Below are 11,918 nucleotides of genomic sequence, written 5' to 3'. Positions count from 1 at the left end.
CAGCTGTGTTACCAGGGGAAGTGGGCCGTCTTCTGTGGTTGGTGTCGTAGACGGGGTATATCTCCTCTCAGAGCCACTCTTCAGCAGGTAGCGGATTTCCTCGTGTTTCTTCGCCGAGAGAAGCTCCTCTCAGTCCCCACAGTCAAAGGATATAGAGCCGCCCTGGCACTTGTCCTGAAACTGAGGGGATTGGACATCTCGAACTCGTTCGAGATCTCCTTCCTCATGAGGAGCTTCGAAAGGTCTTGCCCACCCAGGGAACTCAGGCCCCCTGCATGGGATGTGACTCTCGTCCTTAGGAGTTTGACTCGAAGACCCTTCGAGCCACTCCGAGAGTCTTCAGACAGGGATCTGACCCTCAAGACCCTCTTCTTGCTGGCCCTGGGCATCGGCGAAGAGAGTAGGGGAACTTCATGGTCTTTCCTATGATGTACGACACTCCAGGGGATGGGGATCTGTGACGCTCGATTTCGTCCCGAATTTCGTTGCGAAGACTCAGAAACCTTCGGTCCCTGACGACAGGTTCGAGTCTTTCACGATTCCCTCCCTAATGGACTTCACCGATAATGATGCGGATGAGATGCTGCTTTGTCCTGTGAGGGCGCTACGGCGCTATCTGAAGAAAACTCGACACCTCAGGCCTGAGTGTCGACGCCTCTTCGTTAGCACCGGGGTAACCAAGAAAGAAGTATCCAAGAACACTCTTTCGTTCTGGCTGCGTGAGGTCATCAGGAGGGCGTATGAGGCTGATGGTAGTGACGACATCCGTACGTCCCCGTCCGAGAGCTCACGAAGTCAGAAGTATTGGCCCCTCGTTGGCGTTTCGTAAGAACTTCTCCGTGGCGCAGGTCCTGAAGGCAGGTGTCTGGTCTAACCAGACTACCTTCACCTCCTTCTACCTTCGGGATATTGCCCACAGGTCCTTGGATACCTTTTCCTTGGGACCCGTGGTGGCTGCTCAACAAGTTGTGTAGCTAACCCAGACCCTCGCAGGCTGAACAGCATCGAGTCCTGGTGTGACTGTGCGGATGGATGTGTGAATGAGTGAGTGACTGGCTTTCTCTTCCCCATCTTTTCCTCCTCCTCTACCTGTGGGCAGAGGGCCGACGGTTGTCACTACGCTGGATGAGGACGAGATGAGCAGGTGAGCTATATGACAGAGCCCCACCTAATCCCTTTTCACTAGGGATAGGAGCAGAATATCCCACACTTCCTCCTACAAGGGGGGGAAGTGGATGCCAACAAGAGACAAACCCATGACTTTATATTTGCTCCGGTACAGGAACAAGTTCTTACATTGCTGGTACGAAGAGATACGCTTGCCTCTCTCTTAGTACTCGGTCCAGAGGTCTGACCATTGATCCTTGCGGTGCAAAACACCCCGATCAATCGGACAGAAGGCTTGGGGGGGGGATCCCTCCCTCGCTCTTACGACCAGGGAGGCATTCCAAGGTTGGGTTGGGCGAACACCAGTCTGTTCACAAAAGACTCAGATTCCTCCCACCAAGAAGTGAGTCTTCCTATTGTAAAAGGACCGAAGGTTTGTATGCCGTGTCGGAACAAATGACAATTTGTCTAAAATTGCATTTTTCCTAACTATACAAACCTGAGGTCCTTTTACACATAGTCCCACCTCATGCCACCCCTCACTCTGCAGTTTTTGCTTGGGCCAAAAGCAAAAGTGATTTGTTTACCTCCCAGTCGCGCGCGCCTGTCGGACAAGCAATTAACTACCGAACCCCTTGTTCGAAAGCTTACGACCTATCCAGCTGCCGCTAGTACCTTCCTATTGTAAAAGGACCTCAGGTTTGTATAGTTAGGAAAAATGCAATTTTAGACAAATTGTCATTTCTCACTCCTCAATGGAATGGCCGAGAATCAAACCCGCAACCACTGAGGTGGGAAGCAAACACCATATCAACCACGCCACTGAGGCGCTTATAAGCCTGTTGAGTGATACCACTACATTATTTCTAATGTTTTGAATATTAGTAGTCACTGGAATTCAGTGACCAAATTTCCTGAGAAAACTTCTTGCAACAGAATTTTCATATCATCATTACAGATATTAATCAGACTTTAAAGTCCATGAAAGAAATTTGCTTAATCCCCTTATTTTCTTTGTCTTCCTTGAGTTTTTTTTACATATGCATCGTGACCACAGGTTTAATAATTCCATCATTTGAAGTATTCTGTTTCAAAATTGCCAAGACCAGTCTTGAAAATAAGTGTATCATAACAATGAATACAACTCATGCAAAATTTAGGAACTTTTGGAATGCTAATTCAGATGGTATTTGTTGTTTAGTTGTGTAGTCTGTTGTCCATTACAGTTTCCTTCATAAGTTTAAGTAAGAAAAATTACAGTAAATTTCAATCTAGATATCACAAAAAATTAGAAACGCAAAAATAAATCTCATTTGAACTTTTTTTCCTTAAGAACTTTTTTTCCTTAAAAATAATACTAATTACTAAACACTGCATAGCCCTCACTGCTATGATTACAGTATATATGTAATGAAAAATGTTCTGGGCCATAGCACATTGTATGTACGTAATGCCTAATTATACGTAAATATCAGAAAAATTATTTCGACTTCCTTGGTTACAGTTGTATAATGTTTCTGATTTTTTCACAGGTATACATTCCAGTACAGGAAAATATCTGTCATGGATATCAAAACAAACACGTATACAAATAAGTGGATTTTATTTATAAAGGTCACCTCTAATAAAAATATAAAAAAAGACCTTACAATTCAAAGGCAAAAAAGTCATGAACAAAGAACTATCTATAAGAATAGGAAAATAACATTAATTCATGACAATTACCATTTATAGAAGAAAATACTATGCTAAAACCTACAAAATACTAGGAATTTAAGGGACAGATGTATTAACAGGAGAAGTATCTTGTAAGAGTGATGCTAAACTTGAGGCAGCTGACATAGAGCCCACACCCACTCCTCCTGACCCAGACAAACCTCCACTTAAAGTGGAAGTTTGTGTTATGCCAGCAAGTCCCACACTAGAACCTGGAGCTCCAAGAACTGACCCAGTTCCAGTCCCAGTATTTGTAGATTGTGATCCAGAGACTCCAGTCATTCCTTGGGTATTGTTACCATTAGTGGTGTTGCTATTTCCCCCACTGGCATTGTTAGTACTTGTAGTATTAGTGTTTGCACTTGTAGTGCTGCTGCTAGGCCCTGGGAGATTCCCACTGGTATTTACACTTGAAGGATTCTGAAGAGAAAGAAATTATATTGATTTTCCCTTCCTGCATATAAATGACCTATAAAAAAAAATGGTAAAAATTACCATGAAAAAACAAAACACAGCTGTAAGCTGAGTATGGAGGTTAATAAATAACCAGCATTTTTAATTAGTCATACTAAACTAAGTGTCATAAGGATGAAAGTTGGGTGATTATTATGCTACAGCTAAATTTGTAAAAACATTATGATTGAACAATGACTCAATTCAATAGGACTATAAAACACTGTATATAAACCCACAGGTTAAGAGTTGCTCTACACTGGGGAAAATGAGATACTCTAAAGATAAATCTGGAATCGGTGAAAAATGAAATAGAAAAAGAAAACTCCTAGAGCACCTTTATATATCTCACTTAATGTAAGCAAAGCAAAACTCCTAGAACTTTATAAATACCTCAATAGAATCCAAGTTAAGATGAGTGATAAAGCGTAACCGCTTCTGCAAGGCTGGACGCAGGCCTCGAATTATCCCTTCGACATCTGTTTTGATGGAATCTCCAGTAAACATGTATTTAATATGATACAATACATCACAAATGGGATCCATATACTTCAGTTCCTTTACGCTGTGGTCAACCTATAAAAAAAAAATTCTTGCATCACAATATTCATAATAGAGTAAATTTATAAAAAAAAAATTATAATGTGGGGCATTAATTTACTTGACAAAAGAATTATGGATCTTTGGAGGGTGCTGGTAACCTGTCCCTGCTTTGGTAATTGGCTGGATCAGGTTCCACAGACAAAACAGAATACACAGGTGCCCTGTGGATCGATCTGATGTACTGTACTTGGGAGCTGGTGGTGGCACTTGTATGTTGGGTCTTGTACACAGTGTGCAAACCCTTATTATTGTTCTGTGGAAGAGCTAGTATGCTAGGTCTGGTACACAAGCTGTAGACCCTTATTTGTTGTACTGTAGGATGGCATGTATACTGGTTTTGGCAGGCCTTATCAAGGTTTCAAAGGGAAAATAGTTGATTATCATTTCACTAAAACTGCTGTTTTAAAGGAAGTCTCTTTGGCTGCTTCGTACTGAGAGATTAATTTATTTTAATCCACCTGACATTATCATATACTTTGATCACAGAAGCTGTCCACAGGGATTGTCCGAGACATGTCCATCTTCCTTTCATCATTACCTCATCTACATAAAGAACTAATGTAAGTTCCCAATGACACCTGACTTCTAACAGCTTTTTTTCCCAAACTGAAAAGTCTCTCATAGTAGTACTTATTTTCATTATCATACCATAAGTCAGGCCCATATAGCAACGTAGATTGTACTAAACTTATGTAAAATCTTACCTTACTTCTGAATGAAATTTTCGTGTTCAGTTTTGTGTGCTGATAACATCAAAAGTCAGTGACATAACTTACCTTAGATAATGCTTCATAAAGTTCGATGGTAACATCAAAGACTTTGCGCGCTACCTCGTTATTAAAGCGCTGTAAGAATGGTCCAATAAGATGATACACAACCACCAACTGTTCTTCTGTAGTTAAAATAGGTCGCACACGTTCACGCAAAAGTCTTGAAGTGAAAAAAATAAAATCTGATTAAAAAATGACAAATTTTCTAAGACAATTTGTATTTTCATAGCTACAAACCTTCGGTCTTAACAATAGGATAATTTCTAGTGCCTAGCTGGATCCGGTTAAGAAGCAGATGAAAGCAAGGAATCCTGTGATATCTGGCAACGCATGCGTAGATCGGGCGAAGAGTGGTCAAGGACCACGCACCTATGCCACTGCGGCAGTCTTTCCCAACTCAGGATGTCTTAACAAACAGAAGGGCGGCTAGAGCCATCAGTATAATGTTAAGACCTCAGGTTTGTAGCTATGAAAAATACAAATTGTCTTAGAAAATTTGTCATTTGTTCATACGTGAACAAACCTTCGGTCTTAACAATAGGATAGATCATACTTGGAGGGAGATACAAGACATCCTAGACTGGCTGGGGGCCTACCCACCAGTCCAGCTTTCAGAAGAAGTGATTTCTGGAGAGGGACTGAAGCCCGTTGAGAAGCTAGATAAATTTATATCTAATCACTCAGACCCTGAATGATGTACAATGATGTATGGGAGAACCATTGTATAGGGAACCAAAGAGAAACTTTGACTGTCCAAAAGCAAACCAATACACTAGGGTTGTACTACTCCAAACCCCTCCTTGCCAAGGAGTGAAGCATATGCTACCGAATTGAGGATATGATATTTGTATATCAAGCGACCACACTATCAGTATGACTACCTTACTCACCTGTATCAGACCAGTCCAGCGAATGAAGTGTCTATTCCTTAACCCGCCCGAAGGAAGAAGGAAAGGTACAAGAGAAAGGAGACCAGCCAACTCACTCATTCTCTCATCCACACAATCATCATAGGGAAGATACAAAAGTGCCCTGTTAAGGGCAACTATGAGTTACACAACCTGTTGAGCAGCCGCCACAGGACCCAGGGAAAACGTGTCCGCAGATCTGTGGGCAACATCCTTAAGATAGAAAGAGGTGAATGTGGACTGGCGTAACCAAGTACCAGCGCTCAGCACTCTATGTACAGCCAAGTTTTTTTTGAAAGCCAGAGAAGGACCAATACCCCTAACGTCATGGGCTCTAGCCTGCATAGACATGGTGGTGGAATCATCAAGAGTCAAGTATGCCTGTCTGATGGCTTCCTGTATCCAAAAAGAGATAGTATTCTTAGACACCTCTTTCTTTGTACGGCCGGTGCTAACAAAAAGTGTGCGGCAGCCTGGTCTAAGGTACTGAGTCCTTTTAAGATAGCAACGCAGGGCCCGGACAGGGCACAACAAAAGCTCTTGAGCATCTCCACCCACAAAGTTATTCAGTGATGGAATGGAAAACGAAGTGAACCTGTCATCGTGCACAGAGGGATTTTGGGTCTTGGCCATGAATTCCAAGACAAATTCAAAGGACACTGACCCCCAACACCTGGTGTGCTTCACCTCATAGCTTAGACCATGGAGCTCTCCTACCCTCTTGGAAGGTGACAAGGCCAGAAGGAAAACTGTCTTGAGCGTCAGGTTCCTGTCAGATGAGTGACGCAAGGGCTCGTATGGACTCTTAGTGAAGCTCTTGAGAACCAAGGAAACATCCCACGTCAGAGGCTTAAGTTCTCTAGGAGAACTCGACTGCTCAAACCCCTTAACTAGCAGGGAAAGTTCCCAGGAAGAGGAGATGTCGATACCTTTAAGGCATAACACCAAACTCAGGGCTGCCCTGTAGCCGCTAATGGCAGAAACAGACAAACGTTTCTCGTCTCTGAGGAAGGTTAAAAAGCCTGCTATTAGCTGAATAGAGGTTGCGAGTGGAGAAAAACTCTGTTTATGACACCAGTCGCAGTAGATCGCCCATTTGCCTTGGTAAACTGCGGAGGTTGGCTTTCTAAGACTGCTTGACATATGCCCTGCTGTTCTCTGAGAAAAGCCTCTCGCTCGGAGGAGATAATTGATAGCCTCCAACCGTGAAAAGACAGGGATTCTACTGACTGGTGGAACCTTTCCGCATGGGGCTGACACATGAGATGTCGCCAAGGGGGAATCTCCCTCGGGACCTCTGACAACAATGACACTAGATCTGGAAACCATTCCGCCTGAGGCCACAGAGGGGCTACCAAAGTCATTCTGAGACCCTGTGAACTCATTAGCCTGTTCAGAACCTGACAGATCAAACAAAACGGAGAGAAGGCATACACCTCCAGTTGTCCCAGGAATGTTGGAATGCATCCTCTGCCAATGCTAAATGATCTGGAACCACTGAACAGAATATCTCCAGCTTCCTGTTGAAGAGAGTTGCAAAAAGGTCCAGCATGGGTCTCCCCCAAATCTGGAAAAGCTTGTCTGCTACCACTTGATGAAGGGACCACCCTGTGCCCAGGATCTGATCCCAGCGACTGAGTTTGTCTGCCATTTGCCTGAGATATACCTGGCTGAGAGCTCTACCGAATTGCTGACCGCCCACTGGTGAACCTCAACGGTCAAGGCGTGAAGTTGACGAGAAACCAAGCCTCCCTGTTTGTTCACATAGGCTATCACCGTAGTGTTGTCCGACATGAGAACGACAGAATGACCTTCTACCTTCTCCCAAAACTCCTTCAGACCCAGGAAAGCCGCCTTCAACTCCAAGACTTGATATGTTGCTGCTTGTCCTCCAAACTCCAAAGGCCTTAAGCGATGAGGCCACCTAAATGAGGCCCCCTACCTGTGAGGGAGGCGTCTGAGAATAGAAGGAAGTCTGGTGGAACAGAACGCAGAGGGACACCCTTCAAAAGATTCTGGTTGTCCAACCACCAACGAAGGTCTTCTCTCACTTCCAGAGACAGAGGAACCATTAATGGGTGAGTCCCCTGCCAGAGACCAGAATTATCCCAGTCTCCATTGCAGAGACCAAAGATGAAGATGCCCATGAGGGACCAGCTTCTCCAGGGAGGACAACACTCCCAGAAGAACCTGCCACTGAGAGCTGACTGATGTGATTCCGACAGGAAGTTGCGCGCCACCACCCGCAATTTCTACAATCTCTGATCCGACGAGAAAACTTTTGCCACTGTCGTATCGATGACCACGCCCAGGTAGAGAGAGAATCCTTTGACTGGGTACGAGGTTTCGACTTTTCCTGGTTGACTAATATGCCCAGTTCCAGACAGAACCGAAGTAGACGATCCCTGTCCTGCAGCAGCTTTTCCCTGGGAAGGAAACTGCCAAGACTAACCAATCGTTGAGGTACCTCAGCAAACGGATCCCCCTGAGCATGGGCCCAACTTGACACGAGAGAGAAGACCCTTGTGAACACTTGAGGGGCTGTCGTCAGCCCGAAGCACAAGACTTTGAACTCGAAGACTTTTTTCACCAAGAGAGAAGCGAAGGAACTTCCTGGAAGTCGTATGAACAGGGATTTGGAAGTATGCATCTCTTAAGTCTATCGACAGCATGAAGTCGCCTTCCCTCACGGCTGCCAAAAACCGAGCGCGGGGTCTCCATCTTGAACCGTGTCTTCCTGATGAAGTTTGTTTGTATGGTGCTTTTATGTTGCATAGAACCTGTGGTTATTCAGCAACAGGACCAACGGCTTTACGTGACTTCCGAACCACGTCGAGAGTGAACTTCTATCACCAGAAATACGCATCTCTCACTCCTCAATGGAATGGCCGAGAATCAAACCCGCAACCATCGAGGTGTGACGCTAATACCATACCAACCACGCCGCTGAGGCGCTATTTTCCTGATGAAGTGATTCAAGGTGGATAAGTCGATCACAGATCTCCATCCTCCCGACGCCTTGGGCACCAAGAAGATTTTATTGTAAAACCCCAGGGACAGATGCACCACTTCCTCTATCACATCCTTGTCCAGCATTTCCTGCACTTCCTCCCGAAGAGCCAAGAACTTAAGAGAATCTGGAGGATATGCCTTCCTGAGCTGCGGCTTGTCCGACAGAGGAGGAGAGAAGTCGAATGGCAGTAGGTAACCCACCCGAAGGACTTCTACCACCCACTTCTCCCCCCCGTAACTCTGCCAATTGGCCCAATGGCCCACCAGGCATCCCCCCACCTGTGGCACAGGAGAGGGAGAGGTGCCTAACCTACTGATGGCCCCCTTCTTGACTTCAAGGAACGAGAGCGAAAGGGACGTTGATCCTCTGACCTAGGCTGAGTCGAACGGGAAGGCTCTGCCAAACTCGAATTCCTCAACGGGCTACCAGGCGACAATCTCCTTGACTGCTGCTGGACAGGGGGAGGAAGAGGAGTTGGACGTCTCCAAGGATGACACTCTGACTTTGGTGTCAGCCCAGCGCTGGTCTATCGCATTCTCGAGCTCTGTCCGAGGAAACAAATATTGGGACTCCTCTAAGGCACCTTTCCCCACTAAAATTAATTAACGGAAGGGTCAGCGGCCAAACAGCCCGAAATGACAATTTGTCGAAAATTGCATTTTTCCTAACTATACAAACCTGAGGTCCTTTAACAATAGGAAGGTAACTAGCGGCAGCTGGGACGGTCGTAAGCTTCGAACAAGGGGAGAACGGTAGTTAACTGCTTGTCCGATCGTGCGCGCTCGCGCGCGCGCGCGCGGGAGGTGAAGAATCACTTTTGCTTTAGGCCCATGCAAAAAGTTGCAGAGTGAGGGGTGGCATGAGGTGGGACTATATGTAAAGGACCTCAGGTTTGTATAGTTAGGAAAAATGCAATTTTCGACAAATTGTCATTTGTTCCGATACGTAATACAAACCCTCGGTCCTTTAACAATAGGAAGACTCACTTCTGAATCTTTTTGGTGAACAGACTGGTGTTCGTCCAACCCTGGAGTGCCTCCCTGGTCGTAAGAGCAAGGGAGGGATCCAAACCTCTGTCCGATTGATCGGGGTGTGCACCGCAGGATCAATGGTCAGACCTCTGGGCCAAGTACTAAGAGAGAGGCAAGCGTATCTCTTCGTACCAGCAAGCAAGAACTTGTTCCTGTTTGCAAGAGACAATCATAAAATGATGGGTTTGTCTCAAATTGGCATCCACTTCCTCCCCCTTGTTGGAGGAAGTGATGGATATTTACTCCTATCCCTACTGAAAGGGATAGGATGGTGCTCTATTGAGTAGCTCACCTGCATCTCGTCCTTACCCAGCAGGGTGACGACCGTGTCTCTCTACCCAGAGGTAGAGGGAAGAAAAAAGATGGGAAGAGGAGCCAGTCACACTCTCATTCCTCATCCATTCTTACGGTCACACCAGGACTCGATGCTGTTCAGCCTGCGAGGGTCTGGGTTAACTACACAACGTGTTGAGCAACCACCACGGTTCCCAAGGAAAAAGATCCAAGGAACTGTGGGCAATATCCCGAAGGTAGAAGGAGGTGCATGCGGTCCGGTTGGACCAGGCGCGCCTTCATTACCTGCGCCACGGAGAAGTTCTTGCGGAACGCGAGAGAATGATGAAGAGGCGTCCACACTCATCCTGGGTGTCGAGTTTCTTCAGACAGCTCCGTCGCGCCTTCACAGGACAAAGCAGCATAGCCTTCGTATCGGAGGCAGTGAAGTCCATTAGGGAGGGTATGTGAAGGACTCGAACCAATCGTCAGTTACCGAAGGGTTCCGAGTCTTCGCTACGAAGATCGGCACGAAATCGAGCGTCACAAATCCCCATCCCTTTGTGATTGACTTATCAAGAGAAGTCATGCAGTTACCTAAGACGAAAAGAAGGGGATAGTCGTATGACCTATCCCTCTTCTCGACTTTGGTTATGTACAGTACTCATACTGACAAGCTATTAAGACGAAGTAATGATTGCTCTGGAACAACCGAACTAAGTCCACAGCATAGTTCGTAACTGACTCGGGCGCTCTGACAGCTGCCGACTGACTGGTTTGGAATCAGTAGAGGCAAGTTGTCCAAGCATCCGGGTAAGTCACGTGACCTTCGCCCTTTAAAAAGTTATGCTGAGAGACCAAACAAATAAAATATTTGTTAGTCACCGGGGGGGGGGGGGGATGCCGGACGGCGCGGCGATGATTCTCTTAATGCATAAGCTCAAAAGGCGAAAGTCAATTGCCTTCAAAAGACCGAGGTCCCTGATGGCAAGAAAATCTCATAGACGTTGAATCTCAGCTTAAGGAGAAACAGCACTATGTGACGTTGAAGACGAAGGTAGGCAATGAATGCAACCTGCGTCTTCCAGCTGAATCGAGAGAAGGAATCTCAAGATTCTAAACCTGTGCTTATAAATGACTGAAAACGCTAACCGCCATTTCATTGCTGTCCGGTGTGCAGTGAAAGCGGGCGTTCTTCAGTAATGAAACACAGGGGAGAGCCGCCTGAAGAACTGCTTCTCATGGGCTGAACGTTTGGAAGTAGAGCTGGCAGGTGTGGGAGTAGGCGATGTCTTTCTTTCAATACATCTGCTAATCCGGGGTGAACAATGAACAATTGCACACCTCCGAATACAAGATATTTTGAGGACAAACTCAGATTCCGCAAAAATCATTCGCATTATCGAGATACGATGCAGCAAGAGACTATTACAGAATTCTGTTACCGTGCGGTAAACAGAAAGATGAGAGTCGAATAGATATCTCTGTTTAAAATTCTCGCAATACCGAAGACGATGACTACTAGCGTCACAGCAGTAGATGGTCATTCATGTATGCGAGAATCCCCGTTAATCAGAGACTTAAGTCCGTGATTGTTGGGCAGAGATACGGTTGGTATTCAATCAAAGCAGGTGAGAAAGACATAACCAACCGTCCATCTCAAAGCGGCAGCTGGTACTGAAATGCCTCGGGCAATTCAATACGCAGTAGCTGTCGCTGACTCGTCATCCTGAGTTTGCCAAGTAATCCTTTCCACGAAGGAATGCGTTCGGCTAGAACCACCGAGCATAAAAAGAATATGCTCGAGCAATTATATTATGCGAAACGAATTTCGGTAACTATAAAAGCTTAAATGGTGTTGTTGTGACAACACCATAAGTATATAAATTGAAACTGGAAACTCCTGGGAGGTTGCAGGCAACCCGAGTTGCAGTTCAATTAGAATACTTTTCGTCTAAGTCGCAATCCGTAGAATAACCAGGATATGCGCCTACCCCTGCGGACCATTCAACTGCTTAGCAGAATCATGTCGCAAGGTTAATAT

The 11,918-nt window shown here is 45.6% G+C and overlaps 1 protein-coding gene across 1 annotated transcript in view; it reads right to left on the bottom strand.

The window, feature by feature from the left end:
* Positions 1–2,691: 2,691 nt before the first annotated feature.
* Positions 2,692–11,918, bottom strand: part of LOC135208342 (mediator of RNA polymerase II transcription subunit 23-like) — a 242,334-nt gene continuing 233,107 nt past the window's right edge. Inside the window, exons 30-32 of the mRNA XM_064240445.1 lie at positions 4,656–4,809; positions 3,670–3,852; positions 2,692–3,243 (exon numbers count right to left, since the gene is read on the bottom strand). Of these exons, the coding sequence (XP_064096515.1) occupies positions 2,881–3,243; positions 3,670–3,852; positions 4,656–4,809 (700 nt within the window). The 3' untranslated portion in view covers positions 2,692–2,880. The remainder of the gene's footprint in view (positions 3,244–3,669; positions 3,853–4,655; positions 4,810–11,918) is intronic.

This window comes from Macrobrachium nipponense, chromosome 35, assembly GCF_015104395.2.
Source record: "Macrobrachium nipponense isolate FS-2020 chromosome 35, ASM1510439v2, whole genome shotgun sequence".
NCBI classification, from domain to species: domain Eukaryota; kingdom Metazoa; phylum Arthropoda; class Malacostraca; order Decapoda; family Palaemonidae; genus Macrobrachium; species Macrobrachium nipponense.
This window is presented reverse-complemented; position numbering and strand designations above follow the sequence as displayed.